This window comes from Crinia signifera, chromosome 7, assembly GCF_055691185.1.
Source record: "Crinia signifera chromosome 7, ASM5569118v1, whole genome shotgun sequence".
In the NCBI taxonomy this organism is placed as follows: Eukaryota; Metazoa; Chordata; class Amphibia; order Anura; family Myobatrachidae; genus Crinia; species Crinia signifera.
The window spans coordinates 164108356-164125221 of NC_139223.1; the positions used below are offsets into that span (position 1 = coordinate 164108356).

Below are 16866 nucleotides of genomic sequence, written 5' to 3' on the forward strand. Positions count from 1 at the left end.
AGAGCTACAGCAGCCTCATGTGTATGCCGCATTAATGCATGGACCCATCAGATCCTCCTCAGCTCCCATACTACGTGGCTGCAATACAACCTTATTACTGCTGCCCAATCAGATCACTTCTGCCAATACGTTCTGTACTGTACACATACTGCAATATAATATAATATAATATAATAGATACTTCATATGACCTCCTTCTGTATTCCCTTCTGCAGATTGTCAATAATTACAGGACCGATGCTTTCCTGAATAACTTCCTTAAAGAAGTAGACTTCTACGTTGTACCTGTATTAAACATCGATGGCTACATTTACACCTGGACAACGGTAAGACCAAGGATAAGTAATGCATGTTAAAGAGTAGAACAGGGCTGCCGTCAGGAATTTTGAGGCCCAGGACCCATTTCCAGTCCGGGCCCAGCCCCCCCTTCTCACTTGACTTACCGTGAACCGGCTCCTGCTCCCCCATCTCCTCTTCCACTGAGCTGCAGCCCGGAGGCCCCAGAGCACATACTTCTTCAACTCAGGATGCCGGCTGACAATTAAAATGCAGCACCGGCTGGTGAGCCAATCAGAGCTCGTGTACCGGCAGCTGCTCTGATTGGCTGCCGATACGCAAGCTCTGACTGGCTCAAAAGCCGATGGAGGCAGTCGGGGGGTTGCGGTGGGCAAAATGAGCTACCCGGGCCCTTCCAGAGGCCCGGGGCCCAGGAAAGCTGTACTGGGGCACCATCTAGGTGAGGAGCAGCGTTAGGCTGTTATCATATAGGATATTACCATAGTCTAGCATTACAAATACAATATAAAATCCACAGATCAACCAAAAGGTTTCCCTGTAAAGATACAAAGAAGCTTCCCTGTTCCTTAATCTGCCAGACCTATGGGACAGGACAGAGATCACCAAGGCTGCCCGCTGGTTTATTACAATCATTATCATCACCTTTAGAACATACATATATACAATTAAATACATTTCAAATGGTAACTTATTAACTCCAGCATCGCGGTATATAACACACTTATCACTGTAACCTCTGTTACTTTGTGCCAGAATTGCTGAAGTCTTTTTACGACCCATCTTCAATAAGTATTTCATAGATAAGATGGAAATAATGATCCTACATGTAACGAGAGGGCGACCTCAGACGGGTTACATGGGGCCAGTTACCCACTGGGGTGGCGCTATACACCAGCGACATGCGGTGGATGTTAGTACATTCGCAGTCAGACAGGAGGAAAATCCCCCCCCCTCCCCAGTGATTTCTCTAGGTATGACCTACAGTAGGTGGGGGTCTGGATTACACACAGCGCATATAAGGCATACAGTAAATGCTCCTGAATACAAGAGTAGACGCCAGTGGGTATGGGGCTTATGGAATAAACGGGACACATCTCAAATAATTGTTTAGGTTAACGAAATAACACTGAAGCTAAAAACCGGGCACAACTAATACATTATATAATATATATATATATATATATATATATATATATATATATATATAATTATTATCAGTTATTTATATGGCGCACACATATTCCGCAGCACTGTACAGAGATTATTATCAGTTATTTATATAGCGCACACATATTCCGCAGCGCTGTACAGAGATTATTATCAGTTATTTATATAGCGCACACATATTCCGCAGCGCTGTACAGAGATTATTATCAGTTATTTATATAGCGCACACATATTCCACAGCGCTGTACAGAGATTATTATCAGTTAATTATATAGCGCACACATATTCCGCAGCGCTGTACAGAAACTATTATTACCAGTTATTTATATAGCGCACACATATTCCGCAGCGTTGTACAGAGATTATTATTACCAGTTATTATATAGCGCACACATATTCCACAGCGCTGTACAGAGACTATTATTACCAGTTATTATATAACGCACACATATTCCACAGCGCTGTACAGAGACTATTGGTACTCTTTACCTAGAAGGGCGCCCGTCGTGGTGATCGCGGGTACATTTATGTCTGGCCGCGACGCGACCGACGCGATGCCCGCGATTTCCCATTGAAACCCATGTTAAACATGGAAATCGCGTCGGTCGCGTCGCGGCCGGCCATAAATGTACCCGCGATGCCCGCGACGCGATGCACCCGATTTCCCATAGGAATCAATGTTAAATGGCCCGACCGACGCGATTTTACTGTTAAATGCCTCAATGGACCCGATGTGGCCATAGGAATCAATGTTAAATGGGCTACAGAGCCCAAATAGGCACAATTAACCCTTAAATGTCCCCCCAAATTTTTAACGCCACCCCACGATCCACGCCAACCCGAAGCGTGGCGAGCGCAGCGAGCCCGCGAGGGGCGGCGGTACGCGTCCTCCGACCTTTTCATGCCCTACTATCCACGTCGGCGTGGAGTTGAGAATAGAATAGTGTGGCGAGCGCAGCGAGCCACCGAGCCCGAAGCGTGGCGAGCGCAGCGAGCCCCGCGAGGGGACGCGGATACCTTCACAGGTAAACGCGTCCCCTCGCGGGCTTCACAGGTGTCCGTGGCCACGCGGACACCTGTGAAGTCCGCGAAGGGACGCGTTTACCTGTGAAGGTATCCGCGTGCGCTCGCCACGCTTCGGGCTCGGTGGCTCGCTGCGCTCGCCACACGGCCCTTATTCTGATTGACGCGGACTTTACCGCATACTTTCGGATCGCGTGTTTACGGCGTATGCGCATGCGTGGAGAACGCAACGCGCATGTGCCACGCCTTGACTCGGTACCAGTTCGGCCAGATCCCGTCCAGAACTGTTCACCGCTATCATTCGGGAAATAGGGGCGTATTATGGGCGTCATGCGGAATGACACATGGGCGTAGTTTCAAAGTGGGCAAAACGGGGCGGAAACATGGGCGGACACGGGGGAGTACACTTATGTTGGGGGGCGTACATTCGGAAACCACTCCGAATGCACGCGATCAAAAAGGCCAGAAATGTGCGGTGTCCACAAGTGTACTATTGCTTTGCGGACACCACTCGTTCATGCGGTAGGCGAACGTACGCCTAATGACTACAACCATTAACACCTGAACCCAATAGAATCTACTCCTTTACTCATTACTCACTAATAGGACGCTTGTCAGTGCTTTAATTGAAACCATTGCTGCTTCAAGGAACCCGTACTAAACACCCACATATGCTGTACTTGTCAGACACTTTCAAACTGCTAACAATGGACATGACAGAATATTAATACTAGCAATACACATGTGTATTTGACATGTACTCATGAAACCACACATTTTGGGTAAAGTAAACACATTTATTTATATTCATGTCACAGTCAATGCCAGTGTGATGCAATGACCATAAAATAATACATACAAACAATAAACAACATGGCAGGAATGCCGCAAAATAAATAATAATACAAAACAAATATAATTGCACACAGATGGACTCCAGCACCTCCTATGTGCCACTGCACATGCAGCCAGTGGGAAATGAGGAGGCTGCTGGCCCTTCTACAGCAGGGCAAGCTGCACCTGACCATTCAACAGCAGGGCACCCTACACCTGGCCCTTCTGCAGCAGGCCAACCTGCAGCTGGCTCATATGCACCATCAGCAGAATCATTTGGAACACAACCGGGGACTTCACAAGATAGTACCATGGCCATCACTTCAAGTACAGCTGACAGTAATGGCAGGCAAAAGAGGGCAACAGGGGAACCACAAAGGACATATGAAGCAAGGGCTCAGCTGGTTCCCCTCAGCACGTGATTGGACACAAGAAGCTGACACACACAGCACAATGGAAGATTTGGGAACACATAACGGCAGAGATTAATGCAGCCACAAGTTCATTTCCGACCACGTTTGGCCTTGGTAGGCTCCTTGGCCTGTGCAGCAGCTCTTCGGGGACGGCCAGATGCTGGGGCAGGTGGAGCAGATGATGTGGAGGGGTTGGCTGGTCTACCCCTCCTGCCAGCAGGGAGTGTTGCCGCTGGTAATGCACCAGAAACGGATGCCATTAGGACCCTGTTGCTGGTAACCAGCTCCACCATAAGCTCATTATGGTGGAGGAGGAGATCATTTTGGCGGGTGGCTTGCTCGGCCAGCACCTGAGCACTTGCAGCCATGGCCTGCATGCTCGCAGCCATGGACTGCTGGGTGCTGACCAAGCTCGCCAGGATCTCCTCGGTCCTACGCACCCGTTCTGATGCCAAGTCTCCCTGCTGGTTGATGTCCCCAAGCACCTCGGCCAAGGCGGCCAAATCGGCTTGGCCCGATGCCTGCTGCTGCACAGGCCTACCTCTGGGGCCAGGTGGCACGGACTCCTCCACCTCCTGAACAGAGTCGTCACCAAGCGGTGGGGTGTCTGTGGGAAAAGATAAACACAATTAGTAGACATTCTACGATAATTACTTGCACAAGTTTATGGCATGACCAATATTTACCTTCCAGAAAAGACGCAAACACTTCAGCTGGGGCCTCGCTATCCATCGTGCTCACCCCCCTGATCTCCTCAACTGATATACAGCTCTCGGCCATCACCTCCAGGGGGGTGAGCTCTAGCCCTGATGGCATGGGGCCGGCCCCAGATGTCTGGCTGTGGTCCCACCGCTTGGTCATCTTCCTCTTCAGGTTGGTTTTGAAGTCCTGCCACCTGCAATGTAAGTTGACATATTAATACATGTCACTCCCAATGTTAGCTGTTGCAGCCATTGCTCTGTGCTACATATTACAACATGTGATTAATGTCCCATATATAATATTACATGCAACTAGGATATCAACCGTTACAATACACATTCACAATCACCCTACTCTAACTCTCAACGAAATAACATGGCAATAATGTATGTGTATCGTAACAACCTCACGGCCCATTTGCTAAATGCATCTAAGCATCAATTCAATCATTACTTGGCTATTACTGGCCACATGTATCACAAAACAACTTGCCTCTTCTTCACATGGTCCGTCTCACGAACTTGTGGCGCTACTTCATTAATCTCTGCCGTTATCTGTTCCCAAATCTTCCATCTGCGTGTGTGTGTCAGCTTCTCGGATGGACACTCTATCCAATCACGTGCTCGGGGAACCAGGATGGCCAGCTCCTGTGCTTCATATGCCTTATTTTTTTTGGGTGGTTCCGCTGTTGCACTGGCTCGCCCCTTGCCACGTCCCTGGCCACGCCCCCTGGCACCAGTCGCTGCACTTGAAGTGCTGGCCATGGTACTACCTTGTGAAGTCCCCTGTTGTGTTCCAAACAATTCTGCTGATGGTGGATATGAGCCAGCTGCAGGTTGGCCTGCTGCAGAAGGGCCAGGTGTAGGTTGCCCTGCTGTAGAATGGTCAGGTGCAGGTTCCCCTGCTGTAGAAGGGGCAGCAGCCTCCTCATTACCCACTGGCCGCATGTGCAGTGGCACATAGGTGGTGCTGGAGTCCATCTGGTCAAATAGTTGCTGCAGCACTGGGTCCACCTCTGGTTGGGATCCAGCCATGTTAGCAACAACATTGTCACCTTCTAATACACCTTTATATACTGTTTGTGTAATCTGTTTGGCGGACATCAGCGGCAGCTGCGTTCCGTGCGTGAGCGTACGTCGCTGTTTTTTCGCGCCGCATACGGTGGCGGAAATTCCATTGTGTAAAACCTGGCGAAAGTTCTACATGAAATACTGGTCACCAATGCTAACATTGCATAGAATCTTCTGATACACCTGTGACTATTGCACAATACACATGCTATTTGCTAGCATGACATGACATTTCATTCATGACTACTGTGGTATTGTGGCGTTTTAGTGCAAGCTAAAAGTAGCCCAATCCCTTAGAGAATCCAGCCCACAAGTCATGCAATACTCATCTCTACTGTTATAGACCACACATGTGAGAGCCCTATAAATAGTGACTTCCTGCTAGAATCATTTGTCTCCAGATCTGGACTTGTCAGGGTCTAAGGTAAGCTCTTCCATGCTCCTTGTAGATATGATATCCATTAACAATGTAAGTGTATGAATGTATGCACCATTGCCTCACTGACTACAGATTGTTGGGCCAGCAAAGTGGGTGTATCATTATTGCAACATGTCACATGTTCACTATTTCACTCACAGGTCTTAAACCTGTGTGGGTTCATCTATTGCAGGACAACATGTCCCAGCAATAGATGAAATGTGTCATAGTACATGATGTCGGCAAAAAATGCTGACACCTTTATCTGTGTGTTTTGGACGGTGTGTATTGAGTTCATATTATTGTGTCATCATTAGAGAGTCAAATGGATCTGCGGGATTTCACGGGGCGGCCATCTATTGTACGTATTGAAGGCTACAAATCTATTTGTAGTGGGATATGGCCATTATGTGCATAGGTGCATCAGTATTTATGTTCATTTCTTTATAGGTTGCTGAAGCTATTATGCGCTACATGGAGAGGAGGCTAAGGGCACTTGCGGCTCTCCCCACTCGTCGGCCAAGGAGGCCAGGACGTGCTAGAATCTATCGCACACGGGTGACTCTGTTTGCTATGCCCGATGATGAGGTACTTACTAGGTACCGGTTACCACCACATGTAATTCTGGATCTGCTCACCTTAATTCAGAGCGATCTGGAACCTCTACACGGGATCACGACAGCAATTCCGCCTCACACACAGCTGCTGGCGGTGTTGCATTTCTGCGCCTCAGGATCATTCCAACAAGTAGTGGCAGTACTTGCTGGAATATCTCAGCCGGCCTTCTGCCGAATCCTGAGGCGTGTGACGTCGGCCATGTTCAGGCGCAAAGGGCACTTCATGGCCATGACATTTGCCACCGAGACCCTGCGCAGAAGCCAGCAGGCCTTCCATCAAATTGCTGGCTTCCCTAATGTGATAGGGGCTGTGGATGGCACCCATGTACCATTTGTGCCTCCATCTCGAAGTGAGAAGATATATAGGAACCGCAAATTGTTCCACTCACTGAACGTGATGGTGGTATGTGGCCCATCCATGGAGATTCTCGCCTTCAACTCAAAGTTTCCCGGAAGTGCCCATGACTCTCATGTCATCCGACAAACCGGGATATGGCATAGACTCCAAGAGCTGGAAGGCCGTGATGCGTGGGTTCTGGGTGACTCCGGTTACCCATGTACGCCCTGGCTACTTACGCCGTACAGCTACCCAGCACCGGGCCCACAGGAGGCATTCAATCGGGCGCATGTTGCCACCAGGCAAGTGGTGGAGCGCTCAATTGGCCTTTTAAAAGGTCGATTTAGAGTGCTCCACCGCACTGGTGGTGACTTACAATATGCGCCTGAAATGGTGTCGAGGATCGTGGGCCTGTGTATATTTTTCCACAACATTGCTGTGCGGCGTGAGATACCCTTTGATGAGTGGGAGGTACCATCTGAGCCGCAAGATCCGCCCATGCGCCCATCCCGCGCCCCTGAATGCCGGAGGGGATACCAGCTGCGGGACTCTGTGGCGCAAAGATACTTCAGGTACATGTTATCGAGTTGACAGAACACACCAATTATTGTACAAATCACCCCTTCAAATAAGTACAGTGTGTTAGTTGTCAGTGTTACAACACGAAAATTAGCCAGCCTGCCCTCCTAATGGCAAAGAAATAGGAGATATTTATCATATGTGCTTAGTTTTGGGGGAAGTTAAATATTGGTGCTAATTATTATACCTTGTTAAAGGGATCTTATGTGTTTGTTATATCTTCATTATTGTAGTTGATACTATCCCTGATGACTGGTGAGTACATTGTTTTATTCTGTAATGTGTTTTGGATTTTTTCATGTGTTGATGTCTGATTTGTTTGCAGATATATATATATATATATATATATATATATCTATATATATGATATTAGAATTTATTCACATGTTTCAACATTTCAAGGAGCAGGCAGCCAGGCAGGCAGGCAGGCAGGCAGGCAGGCAGGGCTGTTGTATAATGCTGGTCTCAGGATACCTGCAAGTGTGTGTATGTGTCTTTTACACATAAATGTACGCATACACATAGATGCATAGAGTAAATAATGCTAAGTACAGCTATGCGTTGCTAAGCTATAGCACGCGTTGCTTGGCGGAGCGAGGCGTCATTGGATTTGCTAAGTGCATACACACTGTGTTTTATATATATCAGATTTGTTCATTGCCATACATCAACACTACTGTTTTGAAGGCAAGCGAATTTGTCACCATTTGTGTTGGCGCAGAGACGCTGTTCATGTAAAGATGAACAATAAAGTTATTAACACAAATAACTGTGATCAACCAATGCCACCACCTGATTGGTTGATTGATGCCATTGTCAACATGGCGGAGACACGAAGGGCAGAACCCTTCACACATGCGGAGCTGAGGGTTCTTGTCTCCGTCATGGAGACAAGGCTGGGCCGTGCAGGGCCCTTTATCACGAACCGGCATAAGCGGAGGGCCTATGCTGCGGCAGGGCGCCGAATTTACGCCCGCACTCGGGTGCGTAGGTCCCTCGGCCAGCTGGAGAGGCGGTGGTCGGACCTCCGCAGGCGCCAGCCCCAGCTGCTCCAGCAACTCAGGGGCGAAATTGCTGATTGTGAGTATTTTAGCTATGAAATTTCGCACTTACAACATAGCATATATAAACAATAAAATGTGTCTCATGATAAGTGGGTGTCCATGGGTTTAAAAGTCCATAGACTGTTATGTGTGCTTCTTCCTGGTTAACATGCAGTCATGTGGCTTTTATATGTAATGCCATAGCATTGAGGATTATGATGCATACAATGTGCCAGATCTAATATGTGTTACACATTGATAAATGCCTGGGTTGTAATGTGTGAACAAATTACTACCAATCACATACTAATTTAAATGTCACAATTTGGAATCCATTAACAGTAAGGAGCTACTTTCTTGCATCGTTTGCCATCATTATCACCCTTCCATGTATGTCTTGTTATGGATTAATACATGTGCCCCAATGACCCCACATTGACCATGATGTTTTTTTCTACCACACAGCACGAGCCCAAGCACGACAGGCCCGTGAAGAGGCGGAGGCAGCCCTGGGCCAGGAGGAGGCCCAAGACCCGGAGGAGGAGGTGGCGGCAAGGGTGGAGGAGGAGGAAGTGGAGGAGGAGGAGATGGTGGTGGAGGAGGAGGAAGTGGAGGAGGAGGAGATGGTGGTGGAGGAGGAGGTGCGTGAGGAGGTGGTGGAGGAGGATGTGGAAGCGGAGTTGGTTGCGGAGGAGGAGGTGTTGGTGGCGGAGGAGGAGGTGGAGGAGGAGGTGGTGGTGGAGGAGGAGGAGGAGGAGGAGGAGGAGGAGGAGGTGGAGGTGGAGGAGGAGTTGGAGGAGGAGGTTGTTGTTGCAGAGGAGCTGGCGGAGGAGGGGGCTGAGGAGGCCACGGTTGCCCCGGAGGAGTCGGATGACGATGGGGAGGAGGCGTGCCAGGCCCCGGAATACCAGCAGATCGGTATGTTAACATAATGCATCATTCATGAAGTAGTTGTACTGGTATTTGTTATGTTGCACTGGTGATAAAAAATTTTTGACCCATACTATTCATATAGACCCCAAAGTGGGTAGCTACAGATACAGGTACGGGTTAGATGGGGTGTCCAAGGCATCCCTTTCATCCAGGACACCTCTGAATTACACCGGTTTGTGGGATGGCTTGGAGCTCCATTTTGACTGCCACATAACCGTTGTAGTTAAACAGGATCCTGGAGTAAAGGGATGAGTGGATCATTTGTGGATTAAATTCACCTGCTGCAAGCGTTGATTATGACCCATCAAATAGTGGAATCTATATTGTTGGTGAATGTTATTTATAAACTTATAGGATGTATGCTATAAATGGAGTATGGCCCGGCCTACCTTGGAATGGAGTCAGAAGTTGCCAGTGTCCCAGGAACCTCCTCTACCTAAACACCCCCTGTAGTTCTGATTGTTTTTTTGCCCTCACAGAATTGTAGCTTGGTTTAGACAGAATTATGATTTTGAGGGTGTGTACTGTGCATTCCTGACATTTGCATAACTCCCATGCCACGAACCATCACTGAACTTAAACTGAGCAGATTGTGACAAGTTCTTATTGACGGAGGCCATGACCTGGTTGTCATTGGTTAGTCATGGGTGGGTTGTGACTGAGAAGAAACAATATGACTGTTATGTCTTCTGCAGAGTAAAGGGTATAGGCCAAAAAATACAGTATGTAGTAAATAAGTTAGCATGTATGTATATATGTATGTGTCATATCTATTTATCTATGTGTGTCTCTATCTCTCTACATACATAGATATATATATATATATATATACACACATGTCACCTAGCATTTGTGCAATTTATGTCGCAGTATGTGAAATGTATGCAAGAATAACATGACTAATTTTTGCCCCTTTGACATGCCCACAGATGACACCACACCGGCAGATGAGGGGGTGCGTGGGGCCCTCCTGCGAGCGGAGCACCATCTGCGGCTCCTTCAAGCAGACCTGCAGGACCTCAAAGACCTGCTTATTTAATTTATAATTTTATATTTTTTTATTTCTGTTAATTGTCTGTTTAAATAAATTCTTTATGCAAGTTTACAGTTGTTGGTTTTATTTGCACTTTAAATAGTATATGTGTAGATTGGTTATAATCTTTTACACAGGGTGTAATACAAACCATTGCACTTCAATTGCTGTAAGGGTTAATGTGTGCAATGCATGTGTTAGGCATGCTTGTAAGGATATATTGGAATCTAATTGATTCCAATTCCAAATAAGCATTTTTTTATGAGGATAGGTAATTGAATAAGTGGGTCATGTGATGTATAGCAGAAGATACTTCATAGTGGGTTGTTTGGCGTAAATACTCCGCTTACGTGCGGTAGCACCGCTTGGCTCCCGTTCGGATGCGGTATTCCCGAGCATACTCTGTAATACTCTGTAATACCGTGCCGAATCGGAGTGTTTCTCCCGCACACGCATGCTTTGTATGTCGTCCGTAAACACGCCCTGTTCTTAAAGAGTGAGTCCGTCCGAATGCGGAGGACACGTGGGCGTTTCTACGGACGATGGCCGCACGCGGCAAAACACCGTGGCGTGCGGACCGCACCGTAAGAATGCGGGAATATCCGCACCGATCAGAATAAGGGCCTATTCTATTCTCAACTCCACGCCGACGTGGATAGTAGGGCATGAAAAGGTCGGAGGACGCGTACCGCCGCCCCTCGCGGGCTCGCTGCGCTCGCCACGCTTCGGGTTGGCGTGGATCGTGGGGTGGCGTTAAAAATTTGGGGGGACATTTAAGGGTTAATTGTGCCTATTTGGGCTCTGTAGCCCATTTAACATTGATTCCTATGGCCAAATCGCGGGCATTGAGGCATTTTACATGAAAATCGCGGTCAATCAGCCTTTTTAACATTGTTCCCTATGGGAAAATCGCGGTCATCGCGGCCAGCAGATTTTTATGTACCCGCGATTTACCCGCGATGACCGCGATTTTACCCCCGACGCCCGCGATTTCAATCGCTGGCGCCCTTCTAGGTAAAGAGTACCAGACTATTATTACCAGTTATTATATAGCGCACACATATTCTGCAGCGCTGTACAGAGAATATTATTACCAGTTATTATATAGCGCACACATATTCCGCAGCGCTGTACAGAGACTATTATTACCAGTTATTATATAGTGCACACATATTCCGAAGCGCTGTACAGAGACTATTATTACCAGTTATTATATAGCGCACACATATTCTGCAGCGCTGTACAGAGACTATTATTACCAGTTATTATATAGTGCACACATATTCCGAAGCGCTGTACAGAGACTATTATTACCAGTTATTATATAACGCACACATGTTCCGCAGCGCTGTACAGAGAATATTATTACCAGTTATTATATAGCGCACACATATTCCGCAGCGCTGTACAGAGACTATTATTACCAGTTATTATATAACGCACACATGTTCCGCAGCGCTGTACAGAGGCTATTACCAGTTATTTATATAGCGCACACATATTCCGCAGTGCTGTACAGAGAATATTATTACCAGTTATTATATAGCGCACACATATTCCGAAGCGCTGTACAGAGAATATTATAACCAGTTATTTATATAGCGCGCACATATTCCGCAGCGCTGTACAGAGAATATTGTTACCAGTTATTATATAGCGCACACATATTCCACAGCACTGTACAGAGGCTATTATTACCAGTTATTATATAGCGCACACATATTCCGCAGCGCTGTACAGAGATTATTATTACCAGTTATTATATAGCGCACATATTCCGCAGCGCTGTACAGAGATTATTATTACCAGTTATTATATAGCGCACACATATTCCGCAGCGCTGTACAGAGATTATTATTACCAGTTATTATATAGCGCACATATATTCCGCAGCGCTGTACAGAAACTATTATTACCAGTTATTTATATAGCGCACACATATTCCACAGCGTTGTACAGAGATTATTATTACCAGTTATTATATAGCGCACACATATTCCACAGCGCTGTACAGAGACTATTATTACCAGTTATTATATAACGCACACATATTCCACAGCGCTGTACAGAGACTATTATTACCAGTTATTATATAGCGCACACATATTCTGCAGCGCTGTACAGAGAATATTATTACCAGTTATTATATAGCGCACACATATTCCGCAGCGATGTACAGAGACTATTATTACCAGTTATTATATAGTGCACACATATTCCGAAGCGCTGTACAGAGACTATTATTACCAGTTATTATATAACGCACACATGTTCCGCAGCGCTGTACAGAGAATATTATTACCAGTCATTATATAGCGCACACATATTCCGCAGCGCTGTACAGAGACTATTATTACCAGTTATTATATAACGCACACATGTTCCGCAGCGCTGTACAGAGGCTATTACCAGTTATTTATATAGCGCACACATATTCCGCAGTGCTGTACAGAGAATATTATTACCAGTTATTATATAGCGCACACATATTCCGCAGCGCTGTACAGAGAATATTATAACCAGTTATTTATATAGCGCGCACATATTCCGCAGCGCTGTACAGAGAATATTATTACCAGTTATTATATAGCGCACACATATTCCACAGCACTGTACAGAGGCTATTATTACCAGTTATTATATAGCGCACACATATTCCACAGCACTGTACAGAGGCTATTATTACCAGTTATTATATAGCGCACACATATACCGCAGCGCTGTACAGAGATTATTATTACCAGTTATTATATAGCGCACATATTCCACAGCGCTGTACAGAGATTATTATTACCAGTTATTATATAGCGCACACATATTCCGCAGCGCTGTACAGAGACTATTATTACCAGTTATTATATAGCGCACACATATTCCGCAGCACTGTACAAAGATTTTTATCAGTTATTTATATAGCGCACACATATTCCGCAGCACTGTACAGAGACTATTATTACCAGTTATTTATATAACGCACACATATTCCGCAGCGCTGCACAGAGACTATTATTACCAGTTATTATATAGCGCACACATATTCCACAGCGCTGTACAGAGACTATTATTACCAGTTATTTATATAGCGCACACATATTCCGCAGCGCTGTACAGAGACTATTATTACAAGATGTTTATATAGCGCATACATATTCCACAGCGTTGTGCAGAGAATATTATTACCAGTTACTTATATAGCGCAAACATATTCCGCAGCGCTGTACAGAGAATATTATTACCATTTATTATATAGCGCACACATATTCCGCGGCACTGTACAGACAATATTATAACCTGTTATTATATAGTGCACACATATTCCGCAGCGCTGTACAGAGAATATTATCACCAGTTATTATATAGTGCACACATATTCCGCAGCGCTGTACAGAGATTATTATTACCAGTTATTTACATAGCGCACACATATCCCGCAGCGTTGTACAGAGATTATTATTACCAGTTATTATATAGCGCACACATATTCCGCAGCACTGTACAGATAATATTATTACCAGTTGTATTATATAGCGCACACTTATTCCACAGCGCTGTACAGAGACTATTATTACCAGTTATTATATAGCGCACACATATTCCGCAGCGCTGTACAGAGAATATTATTACCAGTTATTATATAGCGCACACATATTCCGCAGCGCTGTACAGAGACTATTAGGTACTTGTTTCCTAGCACGGCCACAATCGCGGTGCCCCCGATTTTCCCATTGAAATGCATTGAAAAAAGTCGCGTCAGCGCGTCGTATGCGGCTATAAAAGGCTTAAATGGTCCAGACGCGATGCCCCCGATTTCCCATAGGAAACAATGTTAAATGCCTCAATTTACCCGCGATGCCCCCGATTTCCCATAGAAAACAATGTTAAATGCCTCAATTTCACCAAATCATCATAGGGAACAATGGTAAATGGGCCAGAAACCCCCCAAAACACCCCTGAACAGTGAAATGTCCCCACAAAAGTAGTTTACGCCACCCCACGATCAACGCGAACCCGAAGCGTGGCGAGCGCAGCGAGCCAGCGAGGGGCGGCGGTACGCGTCCTCCGACCTTTTCATACCCCACTATCCACGTCGGCGTGGAGTTGAGAATAGAATAGTGTGGCGAGCGCAGCGAGCCACGAGCCCGAAGCGCGGCGAGCGCAGTGAGCCCTGCGTGGGGACGCGGATACCTTCACAGGTAAACGCGTCCCTTCGCGGGCTTCACAGGTATCCGCATACGCTCGCCACGCTTCAAGCTCGGTGGCTCGCTGCGCTCGCCACACTATTCTATTCTCAACTCCACGCCGACGTGGATAGTGGGGGTAGGAAGGGTCGTAGGACGCGTACCGCCGCCCCTCGTGGGCTCGCTGCGCTCGCCACGCTTCGGGTTCACGTTGATCGTGGGGTGGCGTAAACTACTTTTGGGGGGACATTTCACTGTTCAGTGGTGTTTTTTGGGGGTTTCTGGCCCATTTACCATTGTTCCCTCTGATGATTTGGGAAAATTGAGCCATTTAACATTGTTTCCTATGGGAAATTGGGGGCATCGCGAGTAAATTGAGGCATTTAACATTGTCCCCTATGGGGAAATCGCGGGCATCGCGTCGGTACCATCGCACCCGATTTTTTAGTGCATGCGATGGCCGCGATGCCCCCGATTTTTACTCACGATGCCCACGATCATGATCGTTGTGGCCGTGCTAGGAAACAAGTACCGACTATTATTACCAGCTATTTATATAGTGCACACATATTCCGCAGCGCTGTACAGAGACTATTATTACCAGTTATTATATAGCGCACACATATTCCACAGCGCTGCACAGAGACTATTATTACCAGTTATTATATAGCGCACACATATTCCACAGCGCTGTACAGAGTATTATCACCAGTTATTATATAGCACACGCATATTCCGCAGCGCTGTACAGAGAATAATATTACCAGTTTTTTATATAGCGCACACATATTCCGCAGCGCTGTACAGAGAATATTATTACCAGTTATTTATATAGCGCACATATATTCCACAGCGCTGTACAGAGAATATTATTACCAGATATTTATATAGCGCACACATATTCTGCAGTGCTGTACAGAGAATATTATTACCAGTTGTTTATATAGTGCACACATATTCCGCAGCGCTGTACAGAGAGTATTATTACATTATTATATAGCGCACACATATTCCGCAGCGCTGTACAGAGAGTATTATTACCAGTTATTATATAGTGCACACATATTCCGCAGCGCTGTACAGAGAATATTATTACCAGTTATTATATAGCGCAAACATATTCCACAGCGCTGCACAGAGACTATTATTACCAGTTATTTAAATAGCGCACACATATTCCACAGCGCTGTACAGAGAATATTAGTACCAGTTATTTATATAGCGCACACATATTCCGCAGCACTGTACAGAGAATATTACCAGTTATTTATATAGCGCACACATATTCCGCAGCGCTGTACAGAGAATATTATCATCAGTTATTTATATAGCGCACACATATTCCGCAGCGCTGTACAGAGACTATTATTACCAGTTATTATATAGCGCACACATATTCCACAGTGCTGTACAGAGATTATTATTACCAGTTATTATATAGCGCACACATATTCTGCAGCACTGTATAGAGACTATAATTTCCAGTTATTTATATGGCGCACACATATTCCGCAACGCTGTACAGACAATATTATTACCAGGTACTTATATAGCGCACACAAATTCCGCAGCGCTGTACAGAGAATATTATTACCAGTTATTATATAGCGCACACATATTCCGCAGCGCTGTACAGAGAATATTATTACCAGTTATTATATAGCGCACACATATTCTGCAGCGCTGTACAGTGAATATTATTACCAGTTATATTATATAGCGCACACATATTCCGCAGCGCTGTACAGAGAATATTATTACCAGTTATTATATAGCGCACACATATTCCGCAGTGCTGTACAGAGACTATTATTACCAGTTATATTATATAGCGCACACATATTCCGCAGCGCTGTACAGAGACTATTATTACCAGTTATTTATATAGCGCACAAATATTCCGCAGCGCTGTACAGAGAATATTATTACCAGTTATTATATAGCGCACACATATTCCGCAGCCCTGTACAGAGACTATTATTACCAGTTATTATATAGCGCACACATATTCCGCAGCGCTGTACAGAGAATATCATCACCAGTTATTTATATAGCGCACACATATTCCGCAGCGCTGCACAGAGACTATTATTACCAGTTATTATATAGCGCACACATATTCCGCAGTGCTGTACAGAGACTATTATTACCAGTTATTATATAGCGCACACATATTCTGCAGCGCTGTACAGAGAATATTATTACCAGTTATTATATAGCGC

General features: G+C 45.7%; 1 protein-coding gene across 1 annotated transcript in view; it reads left to right on the plus strand.

Annotated features, from left to right (window-relative positions):
- Nucleotides 1-16866, plus strand: part of LOC146021263 (carboxypeptidase O-like) — a 52040-nt gene that overhangs the window by 14872 nt on the left and 20302 nt on the right. The window contains exon 7 of the mRNA XM_083155057.1: nt 216-326. Within this exon, the coding sequence (XP_083011183.1) occupies nt 216-326 (111 nt within the window). The remainder of the gene's footprint in view (nt 1-215; nt 327-16866) is intronic.